The sequence below is a fragment of the Microtus pennsylvanicus genome, chromosome 8 (genome assembly GCF_037038515.1).
Source record: "Microtus pennsylvanicus isolate mMicPen1 chromosome 8, mMicPen1.hap1, whole genome shotgun sequence".
Lineage (NCBI taxonomy): Eukaryota > Metazoa > Chordata > Mammalia > Rodentia > Cricetidae > Microtus > Microtus pennsylvanicus.
Genome location: NC_134586.1, coordinates 6029892 through 6043892, shown reverse-complemented (window position 1 = coordinate 6043892; position 14001 = coordinate 6029892). Strand labels below are relative to the sequence as shown.

Sequence of the window (14001 nt, the reverse complement as noted above, 5' to 3'; positions counted from 1 at the left end):
AGAGGTAGGCAGCAATTGGAGGAGTGGGTGTAGAGAAAGTTGTAATTACAATTTATTACATATAAAATATACTTTCAATAAAAGAAAAAATAATCTTGTCTAAAAAAGAAAAATACTAACTGTATATATTGTTAAGTTTTCAATGTACACTTCCCATGGCAAACTTCTGATAATTGTGCAGTTGGAATATCCAATGTCCTGATTGTTAGATAAAGGATGCCATTTATAATTCTTGTGCAAACATTGAAACATTGTCCCAATTTGTTATGAGAGTTAATATTTGTGCCACACTACAGGTAAAGTAAATTCCATCTATTAGACTCTGCGGACTGGATGTCGGTTTGTGTACATAAGTAGCTGTGCCCTTGTAACTCTTGCTGGAACCCTTGTTGCGTGATGCTGTGCGGGAAGGAAGTGAGAGCAGGAACACGACCATACCTCACTAGCGCCCTTGGGCAGGACCCTCATCATTTTTGGATCACATTTTTATCTACAAAATAAAAGTTTGAAAAGTTATCCCTGTCAATTCTATTTTTCTTTTATTTCTATCATCAACCCACAGAGTAATTCAGTACTATTTAACATGTTGACTGTGCTAAGGCCATTGACTTAGAGCAGAATCATGACCCACACAGATGCCTCCTTTGACAAGAAAATATTGCAATGAAAGGACACAGCCTAGATAAAGGTGGTATTCAGCAAACCTATTCCCTAAGGACTTATGACCATCCACAGACAGCTGCGGTTAGATATTTTTCTAGAATATTCTTCTCTTGCTCACTCAAAAGTTAATCTTCCAAGCATACCTGAAGCTCAACACTAAATATTAGTATTGTTTCATCTTACAGCAGTTGTAGTCTCAAGCATGCAGTCGGCTACCCACTAATTAATTAAAAGAATACCCCATAAATTTACTTTACTTAATTGCAGAATCAAGCTAGAAAGTCAGAAGAATTAACTGTGAATATATTTATGGTGACCTTATCTTCAAGTCAAGCAGTGGGATATGTTATTTATTCTGACAGATACAAGTGTTTTTATGGGCTACCCAACTAAATCAGTTATGGACATAGTTAGCATGTTTGCACTGGAGGGTTGGGATTCATTGGGGTCAATGCCTCTATCTTATTAAGGATCTAAGCTATAACGAAATGCGTGGATACTCAAATGAAGCATCTGGAAAACGAATGTCCAAAATATTCAAATAGGACACACGACCTAATCACTGAGGGTCCAAGAGTCCTTTATAGGAATTATTTTAATTTGTGAAACTTACATTCAGGGAATCCAAAATGTTCAGGTTTCCGTTAGAATTATCTCAGTGTTACATGTAAAATGAAAAGAAAAATTAAACATCCAACTCTATTCTATAGGAATACAGTTTCCACTTAGGCATGGCCTGAGTATTGTCAACACACAGTATAAATATTAAATATTTACAGAAAGAAAGACGAGTATGAAGTGAGACTCTTGGAGAGGAAATGATCACCCGTGCTCGGGGTGACACCTTTTATAACTCAGGAGCTTCCAGGCATCACTGGGTCAAAGGTAACTGCTTGTAGAAATAGCACAAGAGTCTACAGAAATTTCTACACGGGATGCTTCCTGCTAATTGCAAATTCCAACACAAATGTGCTCGTATTATGTAACCATTGCTTCATCTCCGGAATCACGACCTTAACTACAATGCGTTTTCTCGCACCTCTTTGTAGCTCTTTGCTTGTGGGATAATTTCTATGTCTCTCCGTCTCCACACACGCAACACCACCTTTTTATATACATTACTTCATTGTCAAATGTCTTTTAGTGCTTCTGGGTCTGACTGATGCAAGATGTTATTTTGAACATGCCAGAGCATCTAAGCGGCTCAGTCTTTTCTTTGCAGGCTGCATTCTTTGATAAGTGGCGAAGCTTCCCACTTATCAGTCACTCAAAGTGACTGTCCCTGTCAGTTGTGTACAAAGCGCAATCAGTTTGGAAGCGGGGACACCAGCATTTTTCTTCTCAGCTTGAAGCAAACACGTTTTGACTGCTAGTCATTCAATTTTAAAGCATCCTCAATTAGGGGCGGATGAAGATATAAAGAAAACACATTCTAAACACCTCCACCAGGCAACAGAAGAATTTTATTGTTATCTCTTGATTTCCCTTACTGCGGCGCCATCCCGCCTCTTTTTATGGCTGTATGACATGAGTGCTCATGACAACAAGCCATCTATCATGAAAAGATGGCACCAACATATTATATTAACATGCTGGGACAGCTCTCTCTCTCTCTCTCTCTCTCCCTCTCCCTCTCTCTCTCCCTCTCTATCTCTCTCTCTCTCTCCCCCCTCTCTCTAACATACACACATATATCACTCCACAGTAAAATAATTATGAACCATTCTTTGATCCGTGTTCAAAATTTAACTAATGAAAATATATAATTTAATAGGACAATGAGAAGAAAAGTCAGGCAAAGAAAGGAATCATGGGATGGGGAAATAAAATACAAGAAACAGAGAAAACTACCAGGAAATAGATCCCATGGTGCAGTGCAGGTGTCTGTGCAGGTGCTGGGCCAGGCAGGAAAGTGAGACATAGAAGCTGAAAGAACCCGACCATACCCACAAATGAATGGTGCTCACTGGAAGCGGGAAGAGCACACATATGGATAAATGTGTGTGCATGTGTGCATCAACATACATGGCAAATGTTAACCTATATGGGTCCACAATGCAGCATGTACGTATGATATCAAAACAATTCTATTAGTTTTGAGACACATATGTTTATATTATGGAAGACAGTCTGCCTGGGCTAGTTACTTATTGAGGTATTGCAATTGGATCAAGAACAGCAAAGAAGAAAGAAAGAAAGAAAGAAAGAAAGAAAGAAAGAAAGAAAGAAAGAAAGAAAAAAGGAAGGAAGAAAGGAACCAGTCTTTCTTGTGTGAAGACAGTAGTCTCAGTTTCGAAGTGCTGGTGAATGAGGAGTCCCATCTAGGCAAGCATATGCATGTGGACCATCTTCCTCATGTTTAAATATTTACTTTATCCATTTAGAAAAGAACCGCTCTCGTTCTGTTTACTGCAGAAAGCAAAGCTAAATGACTTTCTTAAAACAAACGCTGTCACATTTGCCAATTTGCCGGCTTTATTATGTTTGATAAGTCTACTTTGTCTCATTTTCAGCGATTATCTGAATGGAATTGCTTGTCAGCAGCCACAAGCGCAGGGAGGAGGATGGTACCTTTTCAGTTAATAGATGTTGAACTGTCAAGGTGTCAGCAACACACACACACAAATAATAAGTACAATAAAAAATTTAAAACAGAAATATGGAATTATTGTCAGTCTTAATCTTTTCTATTCTACATAATGGGCAATGTATTCTAATTTTATTTTTAATAAATCCATTCATTCCATAAAATCAGCTTATGTAATCTGGTTACTGGGACACCATTCCAGATACTTGGTTATATCAATGAGAAAGACAGGATTTTTGATGTTAAAGAAATTAATGCCTAGTGCATGTTAGCGTATGAGAGCAGACCAAACAAGACAACTCCAAGTAAATTTTCTTCTTCAGTCCGTAAGAAGAAATCAAATGACCATATTTGAAGAGTCTCAAATGGAGAAAGTTTCAACTACCATACCAAATGCAAAGAGAGAGCTCTGGGGTGTGTAGATGGAAATGTCCACACACTGATTCTAGAAGTTCTTGGCCTGTTTCTGAAACCAGGAAGGGACTGATCTTCAGAGTGAGGGAGAAGAGACGATGAGTTGAGATGGTGGCAGAGACTCAGTCTAATGGAGCAGGCTGAGGAACATGAATTTATAAATGAAATCATTTTGAGCACAATATCCAGACTGAGACTACCATACTAGCAGCAAAGTGCAGGATTTCCATTGATGGTCTCTCGTGCTTAGTTCTGGTGATCAGTTTGGTCAGTAAAGGGATGAAGGGATCGACCGTGCAAGCTCAGTATGTCAACATTATTTCCAGAGAACCATATCACCAGCCCTCAGCAGTAGAGTGTTGTCTTGAAAGATACATTATCTGTTGGTGATATAGGTTGATGGAAAAAAAAACACAACTGGAGGTGGGGCCTGGTTAGAGGAAATGACACCGAGGCATCTCTTTCGGGGGGCACCGCATCTTGATCCTTGCTGCATCTCCTTTTTCCCCGCTGCTGTCTGAGAAGAAGCTAAGTTCGGCCACCACTGTACACCACTGTACAGAGGGAAGCATTGGAATCCACCCAAGAGCATTTCTACTGCCTCCCCATGGAGGTAAGACAAACAGAACAACAGTGGTTCACGTTAGGTCAGCTTCGACTTATGCCCTGAATTCTGTTTGCTTTGATCTGTGCTGTTTCCACTGGTGACAGTTTTGTCCCCATGGTCTTATCTAAGAGCATATAGGCCCTACTTTGTAAAATGATAGGACATGGATCGTAGATCATGAGAAGGGATCAACTAACTCTGTCCACAGGGAACAACCAGGAAAACACTGGGAACTCATGGCAAACCTGCCTTCACCTTCTTACTGGGCTGGATTGTCATTTAATAGAATGGTCATATTTGCAGCTCGTGAAAGGGCAGCTCCTCAAACAGGGGGAAGGATTGGATATGATGCTCTGGCTGAAGCCTCCAAGTGGATTTCTCTGCAGACTTTTCTGACCCAGGCTTCTCCAATCATCTGGAGAAGAAGATGACCCAAAATAGAAAGACAGAAAGAAGGGAAGGGAGTGAGGAAGAGGGCGAGGGAGGGAAGGAGGGACTTCCTTTCTTAGGAGAACTTCCTCCCTCCACTACCTCCCCTGCTCCATCTCTGTTTTGGTAAAGAGGTCAAGTCAGGTTTTGTTTCAAAACCCAGACTAGAACTTGGGAACACTGTCATCAATAATGGTATCTGCAAGTTTAAAAATCATAGTTACACCCTTTACATCCAACTAAATAAATTCATCCCAAAGGAAAGGGCCAAAGGCAGGAGAGCAGCATTGAAGAAAGGAGTACTGCACAGATGTTAGTTATTCTTATATCTTTAAAGACTTTCAGGAGATATTGAGGCGAAAACTATGAAGAGAAAACTAGGAAAAACTAAAAGGCAATTAGAAACCGTGGGACAGGGGAACATGCTGGGGAAGATGTGGGAAGCCTTGACAGTCTGTCTCTTTCCATTTGAGTGTAAACAGTGCCTGATTTTCAGCTGTCAGAAAACTTGTAGGTGACGCACATTTATAGTATTGTGTGTTCAGAGAAAATATACAGAAAACAGCAACTGGGTTCGTGGAGTGTGAGGAGAGAGGGTGTTCCTGTCCAACATGGGCAAGTGGCAAGAGACTCGCTCTTCTGGACAAGACAGCAGTTATGAAGAAGCTGAAGTTTAAGAGGATCTACTAGGATAGCGTAATGGACACTTGACTGTACTGTGACGCTCCAGATGGGAAGAAAGACTATATCAGCAAGGTAATAATAATAACAATAAAAACAGAAACAACAACAATAAGTGATCTGGAGCTATCTCTGCGTCTTAGGGTCATCTGAGTGCCGGAATAGTGATACAATTATATTTGGTTTGGGGGCTTATTGTTGTTATTTTATTGCTAGTGAGACTGAGTCTCACAGTGTAGTCTCTTCTCTTAGGGATTCACTGTTTTGTCAAGCTGACCTCAAACTCATGGTAATCCTCCTGCCCCATCTCCACAACACTAGAATGACAGATGGGAGCTACCACACTATAGTGTGTGTGTGTGTGTGTGTGTGTAAGACATAAAGACCGGGGGGGGGGCTTATGGTGGCTTTCATTATTCCCAGTGCTCATTTTGCCATATAACATGGGCTCTATTGATGGAAATGATGATACAGATGCAAATCCACCTAGCCCTGCCTCTGACTACAGAGACAGCTTGGCCTAGAGAGAAGGGGAATGGGGATGCCTGCAATCCTGACGTTGCGCTATTGCCAGGAGACCTATTGAAACAGCAATCTCACAGGGGCTCCAGGTATCTCTCCTGAGGAAAAGCCCAGACAGCTGGCTTGCTGTCAGTCACAGCCCTTGGCCTCTCTGTCAGGACATAGCACGTTCCTGTCCAAGCAGCTCTGCTTCCAGAACGTGGAAGACAGAAGAGCAGGGAGCTCGTGAAATGACTTCCATCTCCCTGCGCCCACTTTTGGTCTCCTGTGTCAGCATCAAGAGCGCACACATCCCGTCCAGCCATGGGATTTGTACTTCAAACAGTAGAAACGGAGCTGGGACTCCAGGGGTTAATCAAGTCCCCTCTCAGGTTCAAATGCCGCCTTAATGGCCCGCTGCTTGTTCTCGGCATTTCCGGTCTCCCAAAGAGACAAGGTTACCTTGTAATCTCCATGTGCGCCTTTATGTGGGGGTCTTACTGAGGGGAGTAAAAGGCCTCTGACTTACCACACTCAGGGAAAGAAATCATAAATCAGCAGGCCAGCTAAGCATGACTGTGTCGCTGCTAACATTATTATATTTTCAATACAGTATTTCAGTAGGTTTCTTTCTGCATAATAATCTATCAAGAATTACCCAAATTCTAATGAGCTCAGAGGACTTTGGCTCCAATAAAACGAAGCCTTTCTCACAAATTGGTTGAACCCATGACTGTGACTTAATCATTCAATTGCACCTAAGTCAAGTTACATTTTGACTTTGTAAGCTTAAGTTTCCAGGGCTGGGGGTGGGGACGACTCATTTTCAAAGCTGGACCATTAGGCTATAAATGGTAGGGTATTGGTAGGATAGAAATGAATGGGGCTCAAACTTGGGATGTTTAGAAGTAGCCAGCATCCCCACCATCAGATGTGGGGAAAATCCAATCTTAAGTGTCTCAGATCACAAATGTGAAAAGGAGAGATGAGTCCAAATAGAAGCTTTTGAAAACCCGTTGAAGTTGGAAAATCTCATGGATCATCAACACTGTACTCTCAGTTGCAGTGATGACCCTGTGTAGATTGTGTTCATATGCATGTGTGTGCACATGTGTGTATCTACATGTGTACTATGTGTGTCTATGTGTAATGCATGCATGTGGTTATATGTTTGTCTATATGTCTGTGCATGTGAACCAGTATGTATACATATGCATATATAAGTATGTATGTATGTGAAATGTGTATATGTATGCTTGTGTGTACATATATTTGTGTGTATGTATATGCATATAAATGAATTTCCATGCATGCATATGCATGCTTCTGTATGTCCATGTCTATAAGGGTGTATGTATTTTTCTGTGTGTATGTGTATGTCTGTTTGTGTGTCTGTGTATATATGGGTGTGACTGTATGAATGTGTGTATATGTGTGTGAATATGTGTATGTGTACATATGTGAGTGACTGTGTCAGTATTCTTGTGTCTCTGTGTAAGTATGTATATAGATATATACACATATGTACGAATCTCTTTATGTATATGTGTATCTCTTTGTGCACACTTGTATGCGAGTATGTGTGAGTGTTGTTTATGTAAATGTGAATGTATGTGAATACTTATGTGGTGTGTACATGCCAGGGTGTGTGTGCCTTATGTGTGCCTAGAAAAGATACTAAAGCTCTCTGGCCCTGGAAACACTGAAAGAACACATTTTTCTCCCTCCTAACCTGGTGTGTGCTCACCAAATGATTCTCCTCAGAGGCGTCCCTCCTCAGGTATTAAAATCCCCATTTTATGGCTGAGAAGGAAGAACTTCAGAGGACAAAAGCCAGGGTCTCAGCGTCACTGGTCTAACAAGGCATGCCAATGTGCAGACTGGTTTGAGGGCAGCTCAGTCAGGAACAGTTCTCCTCAGGAAGCCTCTCAGGTATAAGCTGGGGGTTGAGACTCTTGTGTGCCTTAGACTGAATGTCCCTACCCAATGGGAACACCAGAGGGATTAAGGGCTTCCTTCACGCCCAAGCAGCCATGGGCAGGGTCAATGGGCCAGAACAGTGACTAACGTGGTGGCCTGCTTACCTTACGGATCAGAAACTGTAACACTGGGTTATAAGTGACTGATTCTTTCTCCCCTAGAGAACACAGCGAACAGTGGTCCAGAAGCTGCTCAGAACAGGAGATGGAGGAATGCCACCATTCTCTTAAAGTTCAGACATAAAGTCCCAGAGGGAGCCGTAAGACAAATGCCTCTGACAAGCAGCAGGCTCTCTTAAGATATGTTAAAGGTTTTCATCCTTGAACACACTGTGGGATCAACACTGTTCATAGACAAGAAAGCCCATGAATTCTATTCAGTACTGTTAGAAACAGGTGAATACATAAATTAAGGCACGCCTGTAAACACCTCCCCCAAAGCTGCAGAAACTCCATCTCCTCAGAGTCTGACCAGAAAAGAAACGTGCATCTCTGGGGATGCTCAATTTGTTGTCATAGAGAAGCTGAGTGGAGGTCACTTATTCTCTTTCCTGAAAGGTTTTCCTATAGTGAGTCGGGTCAAGATGGACCGCCAGCCTTGGTTCATTATGTGAAACACAGAGAATCATCCACATCAGACACAGAGTGACTTACTGTAAAAAGGAAATCGGGAAATGCATTGCTAAAAAGTTATTACTGTAGAAAGTTCACATAGAGGAAGAAAGGAAAAGTCAATAACAGAGAGGTTTCTCCCCTGAAAAAAATGAACCTGGGAAGATAGCTTTTTCTGCAGTCTGTAGAAATGCCATGTCATACATTACAGTGTGTTCAGGGCTGGTCACAACAGGTGGGAATAAAAGCTCATTCCTTTAAGGCTGGTAGATGAGCACCTTAGGAGATCCTGCTGCCGTGTGGGGAAAGAAAGCTGCAGCCTCCACTGTCCCAGCATCAGCTCTCAGCAGGACCTGGACATGTTCTTGAGGGGACGTGAAGGGTTCTGGGGTTATGACAAGGTCTGGTCTCTAGACATTATTATCTGTGTCATTTTAAAGCAGAACAGGAACCTTTATTATTCTTCTAACCCTAATGAGTTGTGTGAAGAGTTCTGTCACAAGATGCTAACCCTGTTAAGCCTCTAGCATGAGATATATAGAAAGAACATTCACTCCAGTTAAAATCATGGATTTCAGAATGATCTTGCTTTTAAGAGCCATAAAAAACCTTTCATAAAGAACTGATCCTCAGTGATTTGAGGAAAGCATTTCTTGTGCAAATCTATGTGGGATTTCCCCCCAGAACAAGCAGCAGAGTGTAACTTATCTTCATTCTGTTCAGGACTGAGGAGAACAAACTCACAGGGCAAGAGTGATTTTGATGTAGAAACTGGTTCGTAAGTGTGAAAATGCCCCCACTTCCGCTCATTGAAATATAAATTTCAGATGAGGAAGAAAGATGCCCCAAATAACCTCACCTTCAGAGAGACCAACTAAAAACAAAGAGAAACCCTGAACAAGTCACCATTTGGTGACAGAATTTTTGCAACATGCCAGTCCTGTGTAAAGCTTTCTAGCTGCAAGTCTTCAAAATCAGTCTAGCTTACTGAGTAGAGCTATCTAACCCATAGAGGATGGCAAAGGCCTTTCTTAATAGGTAGACTACTTCAACAAAGGGTTTCGGGGCAGTCTACGTGTGGCTTAGATAACGGTCTAGCTCAGTGTTCCATAACGCAGAAACTGGAATTCATTGTTTTGTGAGGTCTGAAGCAGCAACAGTGGAACAAAACAACCCAGCCTGTGCAGCAGGGATGAATAACGCCTGTTGGTATGTTGATTTCTACACAAGGTGTTACAGCTTCATTTTAAAGAAAGAGAAAGAGACAGAGATCAGAATATCAGATAAGTATTTTCAGATAGCAAATGGAATTTAAGCTTTAGAAAGTTCCTGACTACGGATGGACTAAGAAAGAATAAGTGCTGGCCCACATGTCGTAGGATAAAGTCATAGTAGCTGAGGCGGTCAGATAAAAGGGAATGAGTGTGGTCAGTAAATAAATTAAAGCCACACTGATAACCTGAATGAAATACTTTCTACATCTGCCTCTATGATATGTACACTATAAAATATTATATCCCAATAGAAAAGTTCAAGAATGATGAATTTCTACCCTAATATTATAACAATAATTTAATAATTTAATCCTGAACCAGACAATCATTTAAACTTTGAGTCTCCAAGGCATAAGTGACACCAGAAAAGGGGGCTTCAAGATGAAAACGAAACGGTTCTGTCCAAGTCCATGTTAGTACACATTAGAAAGCAAGTCTCTTCTCATGTTTAATTTCATCACAACTACCATGGCAGGTATGTCTACCTATCAGCGTCCTTCAACACTGTGGATCTCCATAGGATAAAGACGGACTTGATCTCCCCAGGCAGTTCCACTGTGAGACCTGCCCCATACCGAATCACTACCTTCTCCCAGCCCCTCTTTGATCACAAGCCTCTGTCAACAAAACCTCTGAGTTTGCGACCGAAACCCAGCTGTACCTCTCTACTCGGTCCTCCATCTACCCCATTAGGAATGTCTTCAGGCTCATCTTCCGACACTAAAGCATAAAGGAGTGGAACAGAACTCTATAATGATCGCTCCTAGGTACAAGGAAGAAGCTGCTGGCAGCCTGCTCAGATGGATGCTCCCTGTCAAGGTATAGCATGTGCCAGAGCAACCACTTGAACATGCACCACACAGACAACATATAGAGAACGGGGCCAGAAAGCACTTCCAGCAGCTTGGAGGTCATTTCCACCGAATTATACAAGACTAAGACACGACGGTCTTTCTTTAAAAGGAACATGTTGAAAATCTGATTTCTGACCTGGATCTGTTGCTGAAGCAAGTTGATTTTGTGTTGTTGCTGCAGAAGCTGCTGCTGTTGCCTTGCGATCTGTGGAGAAACATAGAGAACACAGTGAGACCCAGGGTGGGAAGGGCAACCTTCTACCCACCAAAAATTGGATATGATGCTCACAAGAAGATGCGAACATCACTCCTCATGAGTTGAACTGTCAGCAGGTCATCCCCAAGGAGTATCAAGCAAGACATTTCATCTCAGTGACCACTTACACCCCATTTGAAGCCTAAACAGTACCCCATCATAGTGAGACACTGAAAGTGTTCAATTATCATTCTCCACAGTGATATAGCAACAGGTCCCTCTACCGACATTGTCAGTCCATAAACAATGTGTTTTGATGAAAAGAGGGGCTACTAAAACAACGTTCAGAGTAGCTCGAGGCCACAAAGAACTAGACTCCTCAATGAAGTTTTGGATTGTTTCGTTTGGTGTAGATACTATTCTCACTTGGGGCTCCCACAGACTCCTTTAACAGTCGTCCCTCACACACTTTTAGAGTTTGTCCACTTTTACCTCCTAGGGCCACCGGTCATCTCTCTCTCTCTCTCTCTCTCTCTCTCTCTCTCTCTCTCTCTCTCTCTCTCTCTCTCTCTCTCTCTCTCTTGCTCAGAATGTGTTATGATAACACCCTTTCAATCCAAACAGATTCCCACCCTCCAATGCTTTTGGTTTTGAACTTTCTCCCTTGGCTCCAGAACCTGGCACTCTCTTTTAATTCTGCATTGAATTAGATGTGGCAGTCATCAAAAGATTAATATCAATACCATTCCCTTCCCCCCCATCTACGTTTGTGCACATGCCTTCTGGTTCTATGTTCATTCTCCTGAACAAGACTTTTGTTTCAAGCTTCAGACCCATCTCTGCACACACATACTCAAGGATGCTCCAACTTCAACAGGCCTACAATGAATTGAGATTTAGACCTGCATGTGACAGCCTTGGGAGTTTTCCACCTCAGAGAAGAGCGGTGACATCCCACTGACATGGACTCAGCCCCTTCTATGTGAACTCAGCATAATACCCTGAGCTATGACTATGTGGTTTTCTATTTAACTTAAGAACTCCCTATGCATAGGAAACACCTAAGAGTGCAGTGAACTTAAATCAAGAGCATGTTTATGTGCATTTGCCAAGATGAGCATGTACTTGCTAAGATCAGGGAGTCTGGAGATGAGTTCACAACGTCTGACTTCTAGTGGGAACCCTGAAAGGTAACCTCTGACCTCACAGAGCTTACCACCGTAATGGGCAACCCTGCGCCTCATTCTCACAAGGAGTCCTGGACTTGCCTGTCATTTTTATTACGTAACTATTTCCTTTAACTTCTTTATTAGAAAGTTGAGGAGGAAAGGAAGACGCTGTCATCCCTTCCTGGCTAAAGAGCAGATATGCTAGGGCATAACCCTGAACATTTCCTCTCCTCTGAAGAAGGTAAGGAGAAAGGTAGCTTTTGTTTGGCTTGTTTGTTTGCTTTAAGAAGATTATTCAATTGCCATGTTTGGCGATTGTATCTCACATAGTATCACTCCATTTAACACCTAGTTCCTGTCAGAAATACCACAAGAATCCGTCAAGAACCTGAACACTTCGACTCTTCTTCCCTCCTGGCTCCTGTGCTAAGCCGCAGCCTAAGCTAGATGGATGTAACAACCTCTCGCTGCTGTTCTTTATTTCTACCCTTTCTTCCCTCAGGCTATTATAAGCTTGTGTCCATAGATAGATTTTTAAAGACATAGCATGCCACGCTATTCATCTTTTCAAAACGCTTCTGTCCCACCCACTCAAGAGCACAAGGCAGCAACCGCATCGTGACTGAAAGCCCGTTAAGTTCAGTCTCCTTCTTTCCTTTCATCTCCTCCCGTGGCTTGACTTTCCACTTTGACCAGAGTTCTTGCCTCCCTTCCTCTTGAACACACTGAGCATGCAGCTACTTCTCAGAGCTATTTCTGCATCTGAACCTTTGCGCTTGCTGTGAGCTCCTGTTGGGGCCCCCTGGCTGGGTGGCCAGGTAGCTTGCTCCCTTACCTTCTAAACTCTGCCCACGTCTCTTACCTCGTCACTTTTCCTAAGGCCGCAGCTTTAACAGAGCACAGCTCTGCATCTGGACCCTCATTTGCAATCTCTGTCTTTGTATTTCTCAACACTCATGAAAATGTTCTGAAGCCCACCGGGGGATTATTATGTCCTTCTCCACCTCTAATATCTAGATTGGAACCTGATTGATAAGGATTTGTTGAATAGATAGCTATGGACAGAAGCTCTGAATCTGGTGGGAAGGCTGCTGTGGTGGATGAATGGACACCAGTGTTTGTGAGAGTCATGTCAATTAGCACATGCAAAGGGTGACAACCCACACTGATGGGAACTGCACAGAAAGTTGGGTCAGAATAAAGGAGTTTTAATTTCATCTCTTTCTTCTCTCTCTCTATCTCTGTTTCTCTCTCTCTCTCTCTCTCTCTCTCTCTCTCTCTCTCTCTCACACACACACACACACACACAAACTCTTCTCCCTCCCTCCCCCTCTCATGTGAGTGTGTATGTGTGTGTGTGTGTGTGCATGTGTGCGTATGTGTGTAGGCCAGGACAATTTTGGCAGTCATTTCTCAAATGCTGTCTACCATATTTTTTGAAACTGTGTTTTCACTGTTCTGAAACTTGCCAAGTAGGCAAGGCTGACTGGTCAATGGGCCTCAAGGACCTCAGCTCTGGGAGTACAAGCATGTATCCCCACACCTGAGATTGGACTCGGGCCCTCATATACAGAAGTATACCGGCTGGGATGACTCCTGAGTTCCTGACCCCAGCCTGAGGAGGAGTGAAGATTTGTGAGTGCTGAGGGGGGGTGCACAGGGCTGCTCCAGAGAGATGACCAGACTGAGGAGTGCCCTGGATACCCCAATCCTAACCTGTAACTCTCCCGGGGGTGCTCATCAGACAGAGGGGGCAGCACCGCCAGACATCTCTCCCACCGAAGAGCACTCAGGAAAGATCTCAAGGCTAGTTTCTAAGGTGCCAAGAAGAATTCCAGAGATCACGAGAAAAGGAAACGTTCTAGAATCTACTGATGTCACTCATAGAGGGGCCAGACTGTATGATGAAATGAGCAGAAAAACCCATTGCTTTTCAAAAGAAGAAGCTGCCACCAGGTCCTTCAAGGTGAGCAGGGGACCTCTGCAAACAATCCCTTCATCTGAGCTGTGGGGTGACTCGGCTGATGGCAATGGA

General features: G+C 42.8%; 1 protein-coding gene across 16 annotated transcripts in view; it reads right to left on the bottom strand.

Annotated features, from left to right (window-relative positions):
- The window catches only part of Sox5 (SRY-box transcription factor 5), a 998560-nt gene that overhangs the window by 178418 nt on the left and 806141 nt on the right, over positions 1–14001 (bottom strand). For all 16 annotated transcript variants that reach the window (XM_075982319.1, XM_075982312.1, XM_075982308.1 and 13 more), the window contains one exon: positions 10738–10806. In XM_075982319.1, coding sequence (XP_075838434.1) covers positions 10738–10806 — 69 coding nt within the window. The remainder of the gene's footprint in view (positions 1–10737; positions 10807–14001) is intronic.